The sequence below is a fragment of the Charadrius vociferus genome, unplaced genomic scaffold (genome assembly GCF_000708025.1).
Source record: "Charadrius vociferus isolate BGI_N301 unplaced genomic scaffold, ASM70802v2 scaffold266, whole genome shotgun sequence".
NCBI classification, from domain to species: domain Eukaryota; kingdom Metazoa; phylum Chordata; class Aves; order Charadriiformes; family Charadriidae; genus Charadrius; species Charadrius vociferus.
In genome coordinates, this window is record NW_009649114.1 from 887042 (window position 1) to 906302 (window position 19261).

At 44.0% G+C, this 19261-nt stretch overlaps 2 protein-coding genes across 2 annotated transcripts in view; one reads left to right on the forward strand and one right to left on the reverse strand.

Moving 5' to 3' along the window:
* The first annotated feature begins 641 nt into the window (after positions 1-641).
* Positions 642-11696, forward strand: EIF2D (eukaryotic translation initiation factor 2D). The gene is made up of 14 exons (XM_009888205.1): positions 642-828; positions 1529-1612; positions 3786-3876; positions 4552-4659; positions 5306-5595; positions 5754-5871; positions 6321-6366; positions 7055-7158; positions 8798-8956; positions 9647-9736; positions 9842-9937; positions 10896-11016; positions 11162-11336; positions 11442-11696. Exons 1-14 carry the CDS (start codon positions 774-776, stop codon positions 11510-11512), a joined length of 1608 nt encoding a protein of 535 aa, XP_009886507.1. The 5' UTR covers positions 642-773; the 3' UTR covers positions 11513-11696.
* Positions 11697-15354: 3658 nt separating this feature from the next.
* The window catches only part of RASSF5 (Ras association (RalGDS/AF-6) domain family member 5), a 22478-nt gene continuing 18571 nt past the window's right edge, over positions 15355-19261 (reverse strand). Inside the window, exons 4-6 of the mRNA XM_009888278.1 lie at positions 17212-17509; positions 16711-16826; positions 15355-15507 (exon numbers count right to left, since the gene is read on the reverse strand). Of these exons, the coding sequence (XP_009886580.1) occupies positions 15355-15507; positions 16711-16826; positions 17212-17509 (567 nt within the window). The remainder of the gene's footprint in view (positions 15508-16710; positions 16827-17211; positions 17510-19261) is intronic.

Below are 19261 nucleotides of genomic sequence, written 5' to 3' on the forward strand. Positions count from 1 at the left end.
TCGGCCCCTGCGGAGCCACGGGCCGGGGGCTGGCAGGGAGCTGTGGCCGCTATCACCTTCCCTTTGTGCTAAACACGAACATTTCCCATACAAAATGCACTTTTCAGTTTAAACTAGACTTAATTGTTACGCCGAGGCCTAGCTCAGACTTCGTTATGTTCTTGTGCAGTGATGCTCGGCTGACTTGCCCGTCTTTTAGATCCACTTGACGCCTCTGCGAAGGACTCCACAAACCCGCCTTGTGCTGGTCACCCTGTCTTAAACATCAATTAAACCCGGAGGGAGTGGGAGATCTGGCTGCACCCCTGCCCCTGCCTGGAGAGGCTGGGCTGAGCCAAGCTGACTCCCAGATTTGTAATGAAATCACTGCAAAACCGGGGCAAAGACAGAGACAGCAGGTGTAAGCAGATGTTTAAGGAAGAATATGAGCAGGGCAAGCATATTTGGCCTTTCCCCAGTATTCTTCCAGCATGCAGCTTTCTCATTTGTAAACTCGGACACAAACGCTTCAAATTATCTTCTGTGAAAAAGTGGTAATCTCGTGAACAGCCAACAAAATTGTAACTATTGATCTAGGAATTGTTTTGAGGGGTGGTCTAGACAGCTTTGTAACACATTTATGATTTTATCACTACAGGAGGAAGCTACGAACTGATGTTGCAGCAGCTTTTCCTAACCTTAGTGCTGAACAATTGACTGAGTTTATTCCAAACAAGGAAGAGCTTAATGTCATCAAAATATACTCTCACAAAGGGGAGGCCGTCACTGTTTACATGAATAACAGGAACCCAATACTGTTTGAAATTGAGAAAGCTCTGTATCCAACAGGTATGGGCAGTGGATGAGAATAATCCTCCCTCTTTACTTACTGTGCACCAGCCTTTCCCCAAAAGATTTCCTTGTGTCTGTCTTAAGTACTTATCCTATTCTCTATAGTATTGGTACATTTCATAATCTTTAATGCAATTTATTCTACCAATATCTTTGCGAAGTCAGTGGCATTTCTGGATTCTTTCTGCAAAAAGGAAACTGATGTGCTCAGACGTCAGAAACCAGGAAACAAGTCTTTTAAGTCATGGTTTAGCATCTTAGCCCTTTTTCTGTCTTTTGTCCACTGCAAGGTGTAATTCCAAGAAGCACGATGTCCACTTCCAGACAACCCTGGAATTAGGCAATGAATTGCTCTGATTTCTATTCTTTTATTTTTTCCATACCCAGCAGTTCTTCCCTGTTGGAGTAGCATTTTATCTCAAAGTGTCCTTGATTTAAGGAAAATAATGCAAACATTTCTCTATATCCTTTATAATAATTCACAGGAGCTTGGATTAACTAGCAGTTTATTTTTCTCCATCACATCTACTAATTATTGTAGGATTTTTCTAACTTGTGATTTCTTGATTACCCAAGTAACAGGAGAGTGTTTACTTGTGGTTAGTATTGTACTGCTTATTCTTAAAGATGGGAAGAAGCAACAGCTAGAGAAGCTTTTAATGATGCATCTTTAAATTTCTGTTCTGTTTCGGGACAGTGTACACTCTGTGGGTCTACCCGGATCTTCTCCCTGCTTTTTCAACATGGCCCCCCGTGCTACAGAAACTGGCAGGAGGAGCAGGTAAGAGGACTAGGACTTTGTCACATTGCATTGCAAAAACGCCTTTAGGGCTTTTTTGATGTTATCTTTCCCAGTGGCAAAAAATGTACCTGAAACAAACAGAAAACAAAAAAGTATAAAGAATAAATAAGTACTCACAAAGTCATTCGTGGTGATGTCCTAAAAAGGTAAATAGATTAGCTGTAAAAAGTTTGTGAATGAAACAAAGTAGATTAAGGTGTTTAAATGCAGTGCCCTGTTCCATGTGGGAATCTCAGATTTGGAAATATCTTCTCAGGGTGGTCAGCAACTCTGAACTGGGACATGGAACTGCCCGTGTCATTGGTCTGTCTTTTTTATAACTCCTTGAGCAGCTGAGTTCCTTTGCTGCCAACCTGCTTCCTTTCAACTCAGAGATGAACTAGCTTATCCTATGGATAAGAAGTGAGTTTATATTGGAACATACAATTGTAGTCACTGTCAAGTAAATTGTGGATTGTACAGGTGAGGTTGGATTTGAATTCCTGGATTACTGGCTCTACCACCTAATTATGGATCAAGACTAACAAGAAAGGAGTCTATTTACTGGAACCTGCTTTGGATGCAGTTCAGACTCATGAGAATCAGGTCTTTATAAACTTCAAATAGCAGAACTGCTCAACCAGAAAAGATTAAATTGCAGCCGCTGCAGCCTTAGTCTGTAAATGGAACGTGTACGTGTAGGAAGAGATGTCTTTTTTCCATTACATGGTATCTAAAGTAGAACTCAAGTCCCTCTGTTTACTGTATTTGCTTTTGGGGAAATAAAGCGCTTGAATGTGTAGCTGTGATAGACATCAGAGCAAGCCTTGCTGCTGACTTGTAATGACCTAGTTTCTGGGGGAAAAAAAAAGTCTTGCTAATGGGGGAAGGACATTGATGAAAGAGGGCTGCAGGTCATTCATCTCCCATGGCAACCAGGCTACCTCTGGGTATGATCCAAAGATAAGAAGCTGGCCACTGAGACAATGGCCAACAAAGGCAGAGAGGAGAGGTAGAACCACAGAAAAAAGGAAGAAAAAAAAAAAGGAAAGTCATGAGACTCTCCAGTGCTGCAGGCATGGAGGGAGGGAGCAGATTTAGAGAGCATTCAGTAACAAAGAGGAGAAGCCAGGTAGTGCTATTCGGGGTACGTGTTCAGTGAATTCAAGTATGTACTCTCTGCCCCAGTCATTTACATAATATACACACGCTGCTTACCTTGTCACGTTAAGGTCTTTATGTGATTTCTGTCCTCAGAGATGTGGAGCCTTGGTTGCAATTGCAGAGTTCATTCTAGATTTGCTCAAAATAATTGTGACAGTGAATGGGAGGAAAAATATTGTTGGCTTCTTCAGCATACACGTTAAATCTATGATGCTGAGAAAAAAGTGAGATGCCTTCAAAACGAAACCGTGGAACACAGGTCAGTCCATGAGACTGCAAGCTCTAAACAGTTATTGCTGCGATGAGGGAGAGCTGATGCTCTTTACGTAATGTAGTGATGACATGATGCCATACATGTGCCATGGAAAACTGTTCTTTACTCACATGCCAGTCTATTCATCCCAGGTATGGAAAGCAGGCAGAAGGAAGCACACAACAAGGTGTAGTGTTTCTGTCCAGATAGGAAGGAGATGGTTAAGGGTCCTTCCTCATGCTCAGGAGAGTTCACAGCTGAGTGCAGCTATTGTGCCAGATCAGGAGCGTTGGGTCAGCAGTGGCAAATTTTAGGCAATTCTCTCTTCAGCGAGAGAGCTGCTGGGATAACCTGCCCTTGGGACAGGGAAGAGTAAATGGGTAGTTCCAGACATATCTCCTTGTGCCTTTCGCTTTCCGTGTCATTAATGAAGAGTAATGCTCTCTAGGCTGGGAGCTCATACCTTTTTGTTAAAAACAGGACTCCCTTCGGGCCTGACAGGGCAAGGGGCTGAGCATACTTAGCTCTGCTGCATTTTTTTGGGGTGTGCCCAGCACCCTTGTGAGTTGGATCCCATACTCCCCAGGGTGCTAACAAGAAGTGCTGCCTTACTAGGAGAAAGAGAGAATGCTGTTTTATCTGGCATGTGCTCAGCTATTAACAAGCTTGTGTTTTTGCTGAGTAACAGGAGGGATGGGGGTGGAGGTGCTAGTGGCTGAGTCTTTCATTGAGAAATGGATGTGCTTTATTCTTCAGATCTGATGCTGCCAGGAGTTGTAGTGCCATCTTCTGGCTTTCCTCAAGTAGAACGGGGCACTCTCTGTGCTGTCACCCTCTTGGGAAACAGGTACAGAGGATTCTTTATTCATATCTTTTCTTAGAAACTAAAAATGAAAGGAAGCTATTTTTTACAGGAAGACTTGGGGAGGGGTGGGTGGTGGTGAGGAAAGAATAGGAGAATTGTTCTCGTGCATTTGATGCACTGTGGACCTAACCAATGGAAAATACAGCAGGAAAAATAATTCACTTAAGTTTCTGGGTTAGGATGTGTTTGAGCTTGGGTGGACAGCTTTGCAAATTAGTTCTTTTGGACCTCTGGGGGCACGACTGGTAGATTTGTTTTATTTTTTTTTAATAAAAGGTAGTATTCTACACAGTTGTCTCTTTTGTTTGTGAGGAAATTCAGAATGAGGGAGCAGTGCTGAAGCTGTTGGTTTTTTCCCCTTACTGCTAGTCCCTTTTTGCAGTGCATATGCTTCTTGTATTGTATTAAAGTAAAGAATGTGTCGCTGCACAACCTTCACTTCAGTATCACAGCTGCACGTATCCTTGGGATTCTTTGAAAGACATTACGTACCAGAAAGATGGGACAAAACCAGAAAATATCTAGATGCTTTAAAAAAAGCAGGTTGTAGAAAACAAGGACATCATAAAAGAAATTCAGCATTATCACAATGGCACAGTCTGCCTTTCTCCAAGTAGCACAGTATACTTGTGCTGTAATTCTCCCTTTTTCTCCCAGAGCTCCAGTAGCAGTTGCAGTTGCCACTATGTCCACTGCGGAGATGCTGGCTGCTGGGATGAAAGGGAAGGGCTTTGCTGTGTTGCATACTTACCTGGATCACCTCTGGTGGGTATATTGCCAGACATTTGGTAAAATGTGTAACAAGTCTTATGTGTTTACTAAAATCAAAATCTGTGCCCCAGTAAGCTTAATCTGTCAGTTCAACATCCTGAGTGATTTGAGTAGAGTTTAGATGTGACCATTAAGGTTTCAGCTATGTGTTTTTGATGACTACACTTTTCTGACAGAAGCAGGTGTCTGTCCTGACATCTATCTATTATATACATATTGGAAATAGATATATAAAATTATTCACTTGATCCAGTTCCTTCAACCTGAGTGTAATTATTACAGAAATGAAACTAGAATATCCCTGTTACTCTGATTTTAGAAAATCTTCTTGTTCTGTAAAGAATGAACTTTGAACCAATTTTGCTTAAAGCTGGTCAACTGTGCCAGTCTCAACCAAATAAATTATTTGCTCTGCATTTGGATTCAACTAGTCTGCTTAGTTTTAAATTAGGATTCTTGGGGAAGATGTAGAGTTTATGGAAGAAGATGAGTTAAAAATAAATTTTTTTAGTTTTGAGAATGTGGAAGAAGATCCATGCAGCTGCCAGCCCCTTTTATTAGGGTGACATTTGTTCATTGTCCTATGGGCTTCAAAGCAGCAAACAGAAAGCTACGTTATGTTTTTTTCTTCCTTTTATAGGGAATATGGTGACAAATCTTATCCTCCTACCTTAGCTCCCTTGGTAACAGATTCTGCTGAAAAGGAGAGCACTGAAGATGAGGAAGAGATGGAGGGGAAAGAGCCTGTCATCAGCATCTCCACTGACCCATTGCAGCATGTGGACGTTGGCGATTTAAGCCTGAAGGAGCGAGACAGCTGTGCAATACTGATGGGAAAGGAGGAACTCCATGAGAACAGAGCTGCAGAAACAGCTGAAGATGCCAACACAGAGGTTCACCAGGAAGCTGAAGACAGTAGGACTCCACAAGGTATCTTTGCATACAAATGAAACCAAACTACGCCCCTTTGGTTTGCTGAAGCCCATACCCATGACCTAGATTACTGTGCATTCTAGACACTTGTGGGTGGTCTGCAGGACAGTCTGAAAGAACAGACTACTCATGGCTTGTCCTTTTTTCCCCTGCAGAACAAATGGATGCATTATTTAATCAGTGCTTTTTTCATGCCTTAAAATGCAAAGTAAAGAAGTCGGATCTCCCTCTGCTCACCAGCACATTTCTACGCAGCCATATGTTCTCATGCTGGTATGTGGCAAGACGTTTGTCTTTGGATTTGCATGCTGGGTTTTTGGCTTTAGAACTGTGGAGATCGTGTGTGATATTTAGCATGAAGTTTTTGACTCAAAAGTAAAATTCAGTCCTTATCTAAGGTTACCTAAGACTATACTCACTTCTTACTTCAAGTACTTTGATGTAAGGATTGTCCAGACCGTGATACGCACTGGGTAGCTAACTTAAGTTGGTTGACATTTGTTTCAAGACTGCTTTGTCACTTAAATGGCTGTTTGCCTACCCACAGGAACATCAGCACTAGTTTCACTCACCATGTTTTATTTGTTAGCTTGTTTGAAGTAATTCTTTCTCTATGTTATTTATATTTTTGCCGTTAAGAAACTTCTAGCTTAAGTAGCAAGATTTAAGAAGAAATGAAGGGTGACTTATAACTAAAGAACTTTTAAAAAATCCATTTATAGCCCTGCTGGCCAACAACTGGACATAAAGAAATCAAGTTATAAGAAGGTGAGATTTTCCTGTCATTTCCTTGCATTAATTTAAATAAGAAGTGGAAGGAGAGAAAAAGTTTGAAGTCAAAATTGTTCAAGTTTTAGTAAAACAGACAGACAAAAAAAAAATCTAGTTGTTGTTCTTAAAAAACAAGTTCTTTTTCTCAACTTTCTGCTCCTGTGGGATCCAGGGAGAAAAATAATTGTGCTGAAAGCGTGAACATTGATCTGCTTTGAATGCAGCTAATGCTATCTGCCACTGTATACTGCGATAGCTATTAAAGGGTTCTGATCTTGTTGGATAGTGCAATTACTTGCAAGAAGAGGCCATTCCTTTTCTAAAGTTGTTAATGAAAAAAAAATTAAGAGAAAGGAGTATATTGTCCCTGTTGTGAGATGACAAGCAAAGACAAAGTGCATTGCCAAAGATTGCACAGGAGTCCATGCGAGATGTACTGTGATTTGGCTAAGAACGTCACAGAGCAAACAGATGGCAGACCTACAAAAGGAACACTTTCTTTTACTCTGTTTTAGAGCCAGGCAGAGGCACTCACTGCTCCTTAGCAATTGCTGTGTTTAGAGAAGTAAAGGTGTAGGGTGTGTTTGTTATTTTTTTTTTAGCAAGTAGCTTTAGGGAAGTCAGAAACACATGAACAGGAATTTAAAATGCTTGACTCCACATTTCTGATTGTTGCTTCCTTCAGTTCTCCAAATTCCTGCAATGTATGCAGCACCAGAAGATCTTACAAGTGAAGGAGCTGAACAAAGGTGTGGAGAGCATCGTGGAAGTGGACTGGAAACATCCAGAGTACGTAGAATTTTGTAGTCTTTAGTAGAGCTGGTAGCCTGAAAGAAAGGAGTGGAACTTGCTACTTCCAGCTCTAGTACCTATACTCTGCTTGAGTTCCTGTTATGGATAGCTGTAGCAGCCCTCGCTTTCTAATCTTAATATGCTATGTAGGGGTTTTATAGCCCAATTAATTGCAATTTTTTGCAGTGTTACAATGACAAATTTCTAGCTTCCAGTTTGGATGCTAAGAAAAGAGTTACAGCATCAAGCCCGTTAGCAGTCACTAAGAACCACATTCCTTTGATAGTGTCTTGGTAGTTTGTGTGGGTTTCTTGGTTGTTGGTTGGGGAAGGGAGGCAGGAAGGTTTGAAACCCATCAGGCAGTTTTTCATCTATTTAACAGTGACTATAACAGTATGACTGTTTTATGCCTTTCCAGTTTAAGCAGGTCTCCCTCTCCCCATTCCACCTATGTGCTGGGCCAACTCATTGTTCAGCTTTGAAGTGAACTTACCCATCTAAACAATAACTCCAATTAAAAGATGACACTGCTGCTAAATAAGTGCTCATGAAACTACAGTCTGAGAGTGTCATACGGGATCAAATCAAGCACTTTGCAAAATCAGAAGCCAAAGTTACAGTTTCAAAAAATGAAAAAAAAAAAAAGAATTTCCATTACACATATTGATCTGCACAAATTCTGTTACCCTTTCAGTTACTTATTACCTGATTCCTCTATCAGTGTTTCTATTATCTTTCTAATGATTAATAGTTACCTCACATCAAGAACATCCTACTCATTCCTTCTGCATATTGGCACATTAGCTCTCTCCTGGAATTTCCCAGCGGGCCTGAGGCTTCCTGGTATATAACGTCTCCTTGGCAACTAATGGAGTGGAGAATATTTCAGTAGATATAAGCATATCTTCTCTTCTGCATTTGGAAAGAAGCAGAATTACTTCGACTTTTTGCATTAACTTTTCTCTCATTATACTTGGCCTTATCATTAGGAGGCAGGCATACTCAAACTCAGTTTGTCGGTTCTCTTACCTTCAAGCATAGAATGTGCAGCTCTGGTCAATGAAGTGAGACTCCAGCTCCTGCACTGATACAGTCCTTCTCTCTTCCAGAACTGTCTTTTATCAGTGACCACTAAAGAATCATTTCAGCTTTTAAATCTCTGTACATTTGTGGAGAGTGCAGTTGTTTTGGTTTTTTTTTTTTTTTTTAATTTCATTCTAGGGATTCTGTGAAGCGGGCTGCATCCTTTCAATTATGGCAGTTGTCTCTAATTACAAGAGTCAAATGCTTAGAACAACTGGAGAGATTTACCTTTTCCCCAACATACAGGGCTTTACTCAGAGCGAAAAGCGTTTAATATTGCCTGACTTAAGGTGCTGATTTAAGTGTACCTTTGAAACGTGTACAAGGACAAATCTAGTAAATGCAGCTAATGCTTCAAAATACTGTTCTTTCCTCATGTCCTTTAATCCACAGACACAGGCCCCCATGCAATGGAATGCATTTGGAGGAACTGACATGCTGTACAACAGACCAGAAAGCTTTTTGCCTGATTCTGCTAGGTTTTAGTTTCTCAGTGAAATGGAAGTGATAAGTTTCAATCCCTTTCACTCGCACCAAATGGTTCTTGTTTCAGCATTAAAGCATTTGCAGTACCTGAAGGATTTTCTTCAGCCTCTGCTGCTCAAGACAGCAAGAACGAAGACAGAGAACAAGTGTACCGTGCTCCTGAAATCATTCCGCTTTATGGGGTCTCGGCAAAAATGATCCCACTCTTTCAGGAGTCTGGACACAGGTAAGCACTAGGAAAGTACAAGAAAACCATTGGTACCTGAAGAAAGAGATTAACAAACCTATGCTGCTACCATTTTGTTAGCCCTCATGGGGAGGGCCCTGCGATGCTGTCAGAAAAGGTAGTGGGAATCAAGAATATATTCATTGCTTCACAAAGGGAAGAAAGATAAGAGGCTGTGACAACTGCGTTCAGCAAGTACTTGCATCACTTCTCCCACAGCTAAGGAGGCGATAGCTCAAGTGTCAAAAATGATACATTTCACTTGGATTGTCTTAATTTGCCATTGGATAAGGCATATTCTGCCCACCCACAGTCTGGTTTACTGAAAAGAGGACACCCAGCTAATTTAAAGAACTTACTTGCTTCCTTGTGCCCTAATCTTGTCTGTTTCGATGTAGTTTAGATAGCACTCAGTGGCAGCCTTTCTTCAGCTGAGCACTTTCGTACAAGTTATCTACAGTTCTCTGAAGTTAGGGGTGCCGTTGGGGTCATCCTGCCAAGCTAGAGCCCTAGAACCAAGGAGTTCAGAGTCTCTGTAATTACTGCTATGAGCCTTTTATCTGGTATACAACAGCTGAGGTGTAACAAGAAATCATTCAGTATTGAGCGGTTGCTACCAAATGTCTTAGTGACAGAACCCAACACCTAACTACTTAAAGGAATAAGTTCAAAAGTTTTCTTTCTCTTTAGAAAAGGCAGCATCCTCTCAAGCAGTGAGGTGAGAAACATCATCATTAACTATGTGAAGACTAATGAGTTGGTTGATGAAACAAACAAAAAGTAAGTAGACATGGAAGTTGTCCTACCCTGCTTCCAGGAGAGATGCTGAAGTTAAGAGGAAACTAGTGAACTTGTTTGCTTCTAATGCATGTTTTTGTTTTGTAGCTTTGTAAAGGTGAATGCCATTCTGTGTGACTGCCTGTTAGATAAATCGGAACAAGATGAAATCTCAAACCTCAAATGGGATGAGCTCCTGAGCAGGTGACTATTTGTCCAGTGAAGTGTTTCAGTATTACACAGATTTATTGCATGCAACTCAAAACCACATGTTAGTGGAGCTACCTAAGCTGTAACTTCTGCTGGTAATACAACAAAAAATATCCAGAGACCTTCACTTGAAGGATCTCTCATTCTTCAACATTTAACAAGCAACGAGCATTAACTGCTGTTGTTGGTTTGGTGGGGTTGTTTTGTTTACCTGCTAACCTCTTATCAGGGAAGGTGTCCTCAACAAACAGTGCCTGGTTCTATGTATAATCTGTATGTATGTATTTATAAAGCTGTACTTTGCAACAGATAGCCGAATGTGCCCTTTTTAGGCAATGGTAGTCATCCTGCTGTTTATGTGCAATACAACTTCTGCACTTAGAACCTATACCCGCCTTTTAGATCCAAGAGACCTGAGTATCTGACAAGACCATTGTTTCCGTATACTGAAAAACTTTGCCTAAATGTCCCAAAAGCCATACTTGCCTTGAGCTTCCGAATCACACAATGCTGATGCACTTCCAGCAGCTTCCATTCTTTCTGAAGCCAAGTTTGCTTGTGGGACAGTAACACAGTTTATGCTGAATTTTACACTGAAGTTACGTCACCGATCTGTGAACAATACAACTGAACAATAGCTTAAAGACAAAATTAAAGAAGGTTTTCTTCTACAAGGACCAATTTATAAAATTTTATCAGTAACAATATAAGCTATAATTTTTGCGAGTCAGTAAACTAGCTTTCTCAGTCCCTTTCTATAACTAATAGCTAGGATGCAAGTCTTTGCATGAGCTCGTCGTGCATTATCTTCTTAACATACAAAATTCTCACAGGTAGAATCTTGGCTTTCATGTAGTCTCAAAAAACCTGTGAGAGGCTGCAGTGGAAAAGCACTGTTAACATCAGCCTGGCTGTACTGTATAGAGTAATTGGATGTATAAACTTTGTTCAGGTGCCTTGAACGACTGCAGCCTTTACACCAGGTGACGTTTTTTGGAAAAAAGCCTATTGTGAGGAAAGGAAACATTGAGCCCATCGACATAACCATAGCACAGAGGTCATCAAATAAGAAGGTAAAAAGAGAACTAAAATTATGGGGTTTGAGTAGAAGCCCAGATTCTGAGAGCAGCTTTGGCAGCTCGTTGTTCTGGGCTGAATGAGACATGATTTGCTAATACCTACAGCAGTGATGTTTGCCATAATTATTAAAACCCGTAGGTGACAATTATCAAGAACCTAGAGCTGTATGGTCTAGACCCACAGTGCGTCGCCAACATTCTGCAACAAAAAGTACAAGCCAGTGCCACCATCGCCCCCGTACCAGGAACAAAAGACAGAGTTCAGGTCCAGATCCAAGGCAACCAAATCCATCATCTGGCCAAGATGCTGCTAGGTAAGTCTATTCTGGAACTGGGCCGGGACTGGTTATAGCAAGACAGAGATTTTAATTCTTGAGCTATGAATATTTACCTGAAGTGAACTCTTGGTTATGTTGCAGAAGAGTACCAGCTACCTCGGAAATATATTCAAGGCCTTGAGAAGGCTCCAAAGCTTGGCCGGAAGAAGTAACAGAAAAATCTACTGTAAGAATTACTCAGATCTCATTATTTATAGAAGTGTTCTGCCAACAAATCAAGGATAATGTACAGGCCCTATTCATTCAAAAATGAGTCCTGGTTGTTTACAAGGTCTAGGATTCACCCAAATAAATAATACTGCCCCAGCTGTTGATTTTTCATAAAAATAAAAATCTGAATAAAACCCTAGCATTATCCTTTTCCATATGTTTCCTACAAGTTCCTAACGGTGCACTGGTTTTATGCCTACAGTGGCTTTTGGCTAGTTTAACATTCTCGCTTTGCATCTTTTAGCAAAGGCACGGTAATAGAACCTCCACTGAAATGTAAGCAAAGTGCATTCCAACACATTGTCCTGGAACAGTCCAGTGTCTTGTGCCACATATTGTGTATGTCAGAAGTAAAACCCATTTGGTTTTAGATTTTATCCTTTGATACATTTCCAGGTATCAATATCAGACATTTTAGCACTAGAAAATGAACTCTATTAGCTGGATATTTATGGTTTATATTATTTTTATATATAAAAATACATTTTAATGTACGACATTCACTGTGATTTATCACAGGTGGGCATGGGTAGCAGTTCTGTCAAAGTCAGCTAAAAAATTAAGAGAAGATTAATGGAACACTTCGTCCAAGTTTCACAGGGGTAGATGTTCTGTACCTCTTTAGCTGAAGCTTAAGACACTTTAAAGTAGGGTTAAGAAATTTAAATTCACTTCTGGGAAGGATTCCAGTATTTTCCCTTTAGACTTAATACATGAAAGTTCCATAGGAGGGCGCCAGAAAAAGAAGTTAAAGAAGTAAAGAGCTTTCTTTAATTACTGACAGTTTTATTATTGTTGTCTTTTACACTCTCTGCATATGAACAAGTAGTTTCAGAACCTTCAAAAAAGCTGGAAGTGAGACATTTTTTAAAAATGCCATAGAATTACTAGGGAGTAGTAAAAATAAATTACAGCATTGCAAAAATGCATTTCACTTTGCCATAGAAGCTTTACTATTCAATTCTATACACATTATTTTACATGTTTTACAATAGACATGAAAAATAAATTCACACGAACTAGGCGAGACAATATACTAACCAAAGGCACTGCCAACAGTATTTTGCGCTTAAGGAAGGGGCCAGTACTTCTATCCTAGACACAGCTCAACTGAGCGTTGAGAATTTGAGTTTCAAGAGCTACCAATTCTTCCAACTGCCCCGTATCTTGAAAAACCAAAAGAAACAGCCCTCCCCTTTGCAGGAGGTTTTCAGCAGCATTCACGGTAATTGCATAAGAAGCCATGCCTTCTACAAAATGTCAAAGACATGCTGGGTTCCGGGAGGGAGAGGGTGACACTCACCAAAACTCCAGTAGAAAACAACAACAACAAAAAAAGAAATCTTTACAACTTTTAGCCAGAAAGAGAAGGGATTTAAAAACAAGCGTCTGGATCTTACTTTTCAGAACCAATGGCAGTTTTTACAGTGTTCTTCCTCTTGACTGAACAGAAGTATTTATACAGTGCTTTCAAGACTGAAAGCACTAGATAAATGTTACTTAAATTACTTCACAAGTGCCCAGTGAAGTAGTAAGTATTCTTGTAAATGGACAAACAGCCCCAGAGCATGAAAATTGCTGCTCTATTTGGGCTGCCGCCACGTTGTTAAAGGTCATCTGGGTGTAGAGTACAGTACAGCTGGAGCCCTTCGCGCACCGCGTGCCAGAGCCCGTAGCCCTGTTAGCAAACCCTTTCACACTACTGACTAAAACGGGAGCTGGACCTAAGCTTGCAGAAAGCAGCGTTTATACAAACCGAGGGGCTTTAAGTGATGCAGTTGCTTTCTTGCAGTTTATAAACAAACATACTCAAGTATAAATCTGGAAAAAAAAAATAAAAATCCCAAGCAGTCACGTTCAAGAAAGAAACAAAACAGTTCTTGTCCCGCTAAGGACAAAAGCAGCCTCATCACAACAGTGCTTTAGGTAATTGTGGGGACAGGACTGACAAGGCCTCTTGACAAAAGCCCGTTCCAATTTCCACCTTAGCCCAAATGCAAAGTTTTCACACTTAAGGGGAAAAACAAAAGGCACTGAGGTAAATTTTGGACTCTTCCACATTGTCTCTGTGGTAACCGTTACCCGATAACCTGTTGCCTCCCTTCCCACCCCACGCAGGTGGGGTCCCAGCAGTCTACAGCGAGCTCAAAGGGACACTTGTTCAGCACGTCGACATGAAACCCTTCCACGTGCCCCATCTCAGCCCGGCTAGCAGTGACATTCCCTTCTCTCTCTACGCTTTGCTGCGGTGTCCTGTGTAAACAGAGGGAAGACTGACCCTGGCTGCGTGCAGCGTGCTCAGTACAAAGCACCGAGAGTAAACACGGGGACCATCCTCGCTCGGGGTGGCATCCCCGGAGCTTTCCCTGCCCTTCAGTGATCGCTGCGTGGCGTCAGCGAGATCGGGGTCGCTGCTTAGAGCTATGGCAGGAACTGGCGCTGCGGCTCAAGGATTTTTAGGGAGGATGCGCAGCGCGTGCATCGGAGGCAGTGGGAGCCCTGAGAGAGGGAGAGAGAGACTTCCTATCTCCACGTAGAGAGCAAAACCTTCCTCGACGTGCAGGCAGAGCACCGATTGCGAGTGGGGAGGGAGGGAAGGAGAACACGACGCGTGCAGAGTGGCGGAGGGAGGGAGAGGGTGGCATGTCACGGGCAGGAGCGGTGGGAGAGCAGTGAGAGGAGAGTTAGCAAGAGGAAGCCTGGTGTGAGGGCGGTGGGAGGAGAGCATCCCAGGTCCCTTAACGCCTCCTGCCGCTAAGGCTTCCCCACACGGGCAGCCTCTGCTCCTGGTGCCACGTCCACACCTGGGCCCCGGTCTGAGCTCCTCTCCCTCGAGGCCAGACCTCTTCATAGCTCAGACACGGTTTGATTTGTGAAAGGGGGTTTTGAGCTTTCCTGGGTTAGTCTGTTGGATACGTATTGCTAAATGTCCAGTATTGAACCGTCAGCCCGTGCCCCACCCATCACCTTCACACTTTTCAAACAGAGTTTGTTAAAACATAGGTCCCAATTCCTACAGAGTACAAAACTGGTAAAACACTGGCTAGCTTACCTAAGCATCAGGGGGATTTGCTTTAATTCGCTTCTGTTTTCAAAATTGGAAGTTAATTGGAATCAAAATGGATGACTTTTCCTGGAATTAATATCACCAAGTTTCAATAATACTTATTAGCAGACTGTTTGGGTGTTGCAGCTGCCTCTGTGTCACAACTTCACATTTCCCTGGCTACCTCAGCCCTGAACAAGCCCGTCTGGCATTGGTTACAGCTGCAACACCCACATCGTTTGGTGCAACAACCTCCTCCGCTTTATCTGCTGCTTCCTGTGCTCTACTTACGAAATGAGAACTCGGCCACGTGGGCACACGCCGTGAGCCGCAGCACCTCCCAACAAGAACAAGCAAGTTGCTGGGAGGAGCATGAACAGCAAGCGTTACCCTGCCCAAAACATGAGCCAGTAGATGTTCCTGTTGGGTTTAACATTAAGCGTTTCCCATGAAGCTTCTCCATCGGATGGCACAGCCGAAAAGCGAACCAGCAGCTGTGTTTGGTTTGTTGATGGCCACAGTTTTAAAAGAGACTTCCCGTTCTTTGACTGGCTCTGGTCCGGGGATAAGAGGTTTCAGAAGAAGAAAATGCTCTACGTTCATTTTATGGGTGCTGTGAGACGGTCCTTAACGGCAGGATGAAAAGGGAGAGTGACTACTATAAGGTGTCCTGAGAAGTGTCTTTTCATTTTAAAAATAATACCTAGCTTAGTCTGACGCCCAGCACCTCCAGAAGGGTTATCCAGGCTTCCCTCTGGCTTCTTTCAAGGTCTGTTGCAGTCTCTGTTTAAACTTCTCGTACTTCCTTTGCACCTGCTGGATTTTCTCCTTTTCTTCTTTGTCCAGTATCATCAAGAAGTTCTGTAGCTCTGGGATGGAGAACGCGTCCCACTGCAGAAACAGCAGAAACAGAGGGAAAGTAAGCACACACCGTTCACCTTACTGCTTTTGTGGTTTTCTTCCCCCTGAATCTGTGAAGAGGAACAATAAAAGACGTTCAAATATGTATCTGATCTCCAGGTAGCTTAATCTCACAGGGTCGTGCTGGGAGGCAGCTGGGATAACGGGCTACAGCATAAAGGACCATCCCAGTCCTGAGCTCCCGAGACGGTAGATTTAACAGAAATCATCTTCGCTCGGGCGAATTACAGCTCCCGCTGCAAGGGACGGCACAGCTCCCTGCGGAACCGAAATACATATGGAAATAATTGATGTAGCATTCACTCGCACTTCTTGTTGTGAAGGGGGAGCGAGGTCCCCGCAGGAGCCGGTTCTCTTTTGATAACTGCAAAGTTATCAAAAGCGTTTGCGCGTCAGCAGAGCTCTCGGCACAGGGCGCAGCAGCTTGGCTGCTCCGGCGTCACCTCCGCCCGCGTCGGGCTGGCGGCGAGGGACAGGCGAGCCACAGGCTGACCACTGTGATGGCTTAAGAACCGCTGCCTCGTGGCCGCTCAGCGCTGCCGCGGGAAGGCGGCATTCCCGCGGCGTCCTTGCCCACCGCAGCCCCACTCCGCCGGCGGCACGGCACGTCCTGAGCCACCCCGCGGCACGGAGCCGCCGCCGGCACGGGAGGCAGAATCCCACGGGATGCAGCAGCTCCCAGCGTTTGCCTTCGTCATAGCGGGGACCGCGACTGCAACCAAAACCTTGACTGCAGATTTAGTACCTGAGCATCCCTGGCTTCTACTTAAATTAGGAGATTACTTATAACAGCATTTACCTAACCTAATTATTAAGTCTGGGATGGCATTGCTTGGTTCTCTAAACAGATTATGAATTGGCCATCAAAACCGGCCTCAGCATTTTCACAGCTTAATTTTTCTTTTAAAATCAACATAATGTTGGAGCAATAAATTACCCAAACTTTTTTTTTTTTTTCCTAAGTAAGGTACAAGCAGTCCATTCAGTTGATAATTCAAGTTTGGAGAAAAACTAGCATCATACTCAGTATTTTAGAAGGCAAATCCAGCCCGATTAGAGGGAAGCAGCCTTGCTCGCGTGGCACCACTTCATCCCGTGCTGCAGCTCTGCAACGCCGCCATGTGCTCCGCGACACGTTCATGTGAAAACCAAAGGAAAGAGTCACTGACATACCTCAACTTCCCCTGTTTCGTTTTCCTTCAGCACGAAACTGAGCACATCTGTGTCGGGGCCCGCCAGCAGCCGCAGGTACAGGGGGTACTCGGTGAGAGGGAGCTTCTGGAAGAGCACTGCAAGGGGACAGCAGACGTCCACGGTCAGCGCGTGGCTGCCGGGGCGGAGGAAAGCTCAGGAGGTCAACTGGAGCACATGAAAGCGGTTTGCGCTGCTCAGGATCATAGTGGAAGTAGCTGAGTCTCTATCAGAGATCCACAACGATCTCTGTTAGGTCTTAGGTGGCTTCAGCCCCCTTCTGAAAACCAGTAATTCCCCATTAGCTTAAGCAGCGTCACCTGTTGTGGTGGTCAGGTCATTTACTCATCTGACATTTAGGCACCGCCTGCCTGATGCCCCCGAGCCCCAGAAGAATGCTTTGGGTATGTTTTTGCAACACACAACGGTAAGCGGAACCGATCGGCTGCAGGAAAGCTGGCGGGTCCGAGGGCGTGCACTCACCTTGCCCGTCTTTCCGCATCTCCTTGAAAAGTGCAAACTTCTGAGGGTTATCCACCACCATGAATTTCTTCAGGAGCCCCTGGATCACCTCGCTCACCGTGGTTGTGCTGCTGATGTGGAGCTGCTTGATGGCATCCAGCGGCAAGTAGAACGAGGTTCTCTTGTCCGTCATATCAGCCAGGTTCACCTCCTTGAGGGCATCATAGATGGACTGCGGCCGGATCCCCGCCGGTACTGTCACGGGGCGGCGCAGTTTCAAATGCACTTTAATGAAACCTGTGTACGTCCCATCGTCGTTCTAAAGCAAAGGAGAAGGAGAAGGAGGTCAGGCCCCAGGGAGCCCTTCCAGTCCTTCCCCCCGCTACGAGGGCCTTTCTGGTCTCCAGCACTGCAGCCTGCGGGGCGACTGCAGGACTTTCCATCCCTCGGTACCACTAGGAGTCTGAGGGGTTTTTATTAATCATGTAAAAACTAACCAGTAATTTGGGGTTAGTCACTACTGATTTTCTCCTGTTCCTTCCACTTGGTAATGACTCATCCCTTCCTCGCATCTGTGCGATCTTGTCTTATTTAAACCCAACACTGCTACAAGTCAGTGATGGAAACCATTACATGTAATTTGGAGTTGCACTTAAGTGAGGACTGAAACCTCTGGGAAGGTCTCTGCGCCTCGTGTTCAGCCAGATCTCCCAACTGTATTCCTCACGTTTTATTCCCTGCTTATGGGATTCTCACATCTCCATGTAATAATAAATCACTCAAGATCAGCCTGTCTCACCACAGGTCCCTTACCCTACCCTCAGCTTTGCAAAAATGCAGAAATCAAGAGAAAAGCCAGGCTCCGTACGGTCCATCCGTGGGCGCCAGGCAGAACCGCGGGACCCACCGCAGGTGCCCGGAGCCTGCGGTCCCCCCGAAGGACCACCACCAGCGGCTCGGCCCCGTCGAGCCCCAGGACTGCATCAAGTCTCAAGACTGCATTTTCACTAAGCTTCAAGAAAAGTAACTCAAGACTAAATATTTGGGACCTGAATGACTCCTCTAAGTAAAGGGGTGATAAAAATCGATGGGTGAGATGTTCCAACAGAAATTACTGTGCATTTGGAAACTCCTTCACAATGGAAACTGTTGTAAGATCTACTATTTTAAATAAACTTTAGGTTTGTTTGCAGATGTTAGCAAGCACCAGGGAGTTAGGTAGCTGCTGGTTTTGGAACTTCTTCAATTTAATTATTTCACTCTTTAAGAAGCTTTTCCCCCTCTCTGTAAGATCCTGTGAAGTTCGTACCTTTGCAGTACTCCAGTTTGTAAAAGAGGTGATTTCCTTGTCTTCTCAGCACACAGCAACATAAAGTAAGCTTTACTTACAGGTGGTGACAAGCAAGTTCGCAATCAAAGCTTCAACATGCACAACATCCACTGTGCTTCTTAGACCTCTGCTTAAACAAGCCTGGCAGCGGCAGAGGAGAAAAGCATCTCTTGCTAGAAAGGCTTTGTGCTTCCAAATCCCCTTTGTGTTTCTAAATACACTTTGTCTTTCTGAATCCACTTTGTGTTTCTAAATCCACTTTGCGACAGCTGCTGAACTGCGGTGTGGCAGCCCCAGTTCTGCCGTGACTCATCCCCGAGAGCCCGACGTGGGCTTCTCTGTTTGTGGCAAGTCATTGGCAGCGCGGGCTGGCCCGAGATTACTGTGCCAGTGCTCCGGCTGAGAAGGGATGGAGGCAGGGGAGGGTTAGCTCAAGTGTGGGTGACTAACGCCAAGGAAACCCATGCAGGAGAAAAAGCAGACTGGGTGCATCAAGAAGAGTGTGGCCAGCAGGTGGAGGGAGGTCATCCTCCCCCTCTGCTCTGCCCCGGGGAGGCCACATCTGGAGTACTGCATCCAGTTCGGGGCTCCCCGGGTCAAGAAGGACTGGGAACTGCTGGAGAGGGTCCAGCAAAGGGCTACGGAGATGATGAGGGGACTGGAGCATCTTTCTTAAGAAGAAAGGCTGAGGGACGTGGGGCTGTTCAGTCTGGAGAAAAGAAGACTGAGGGGGGCTCTCCT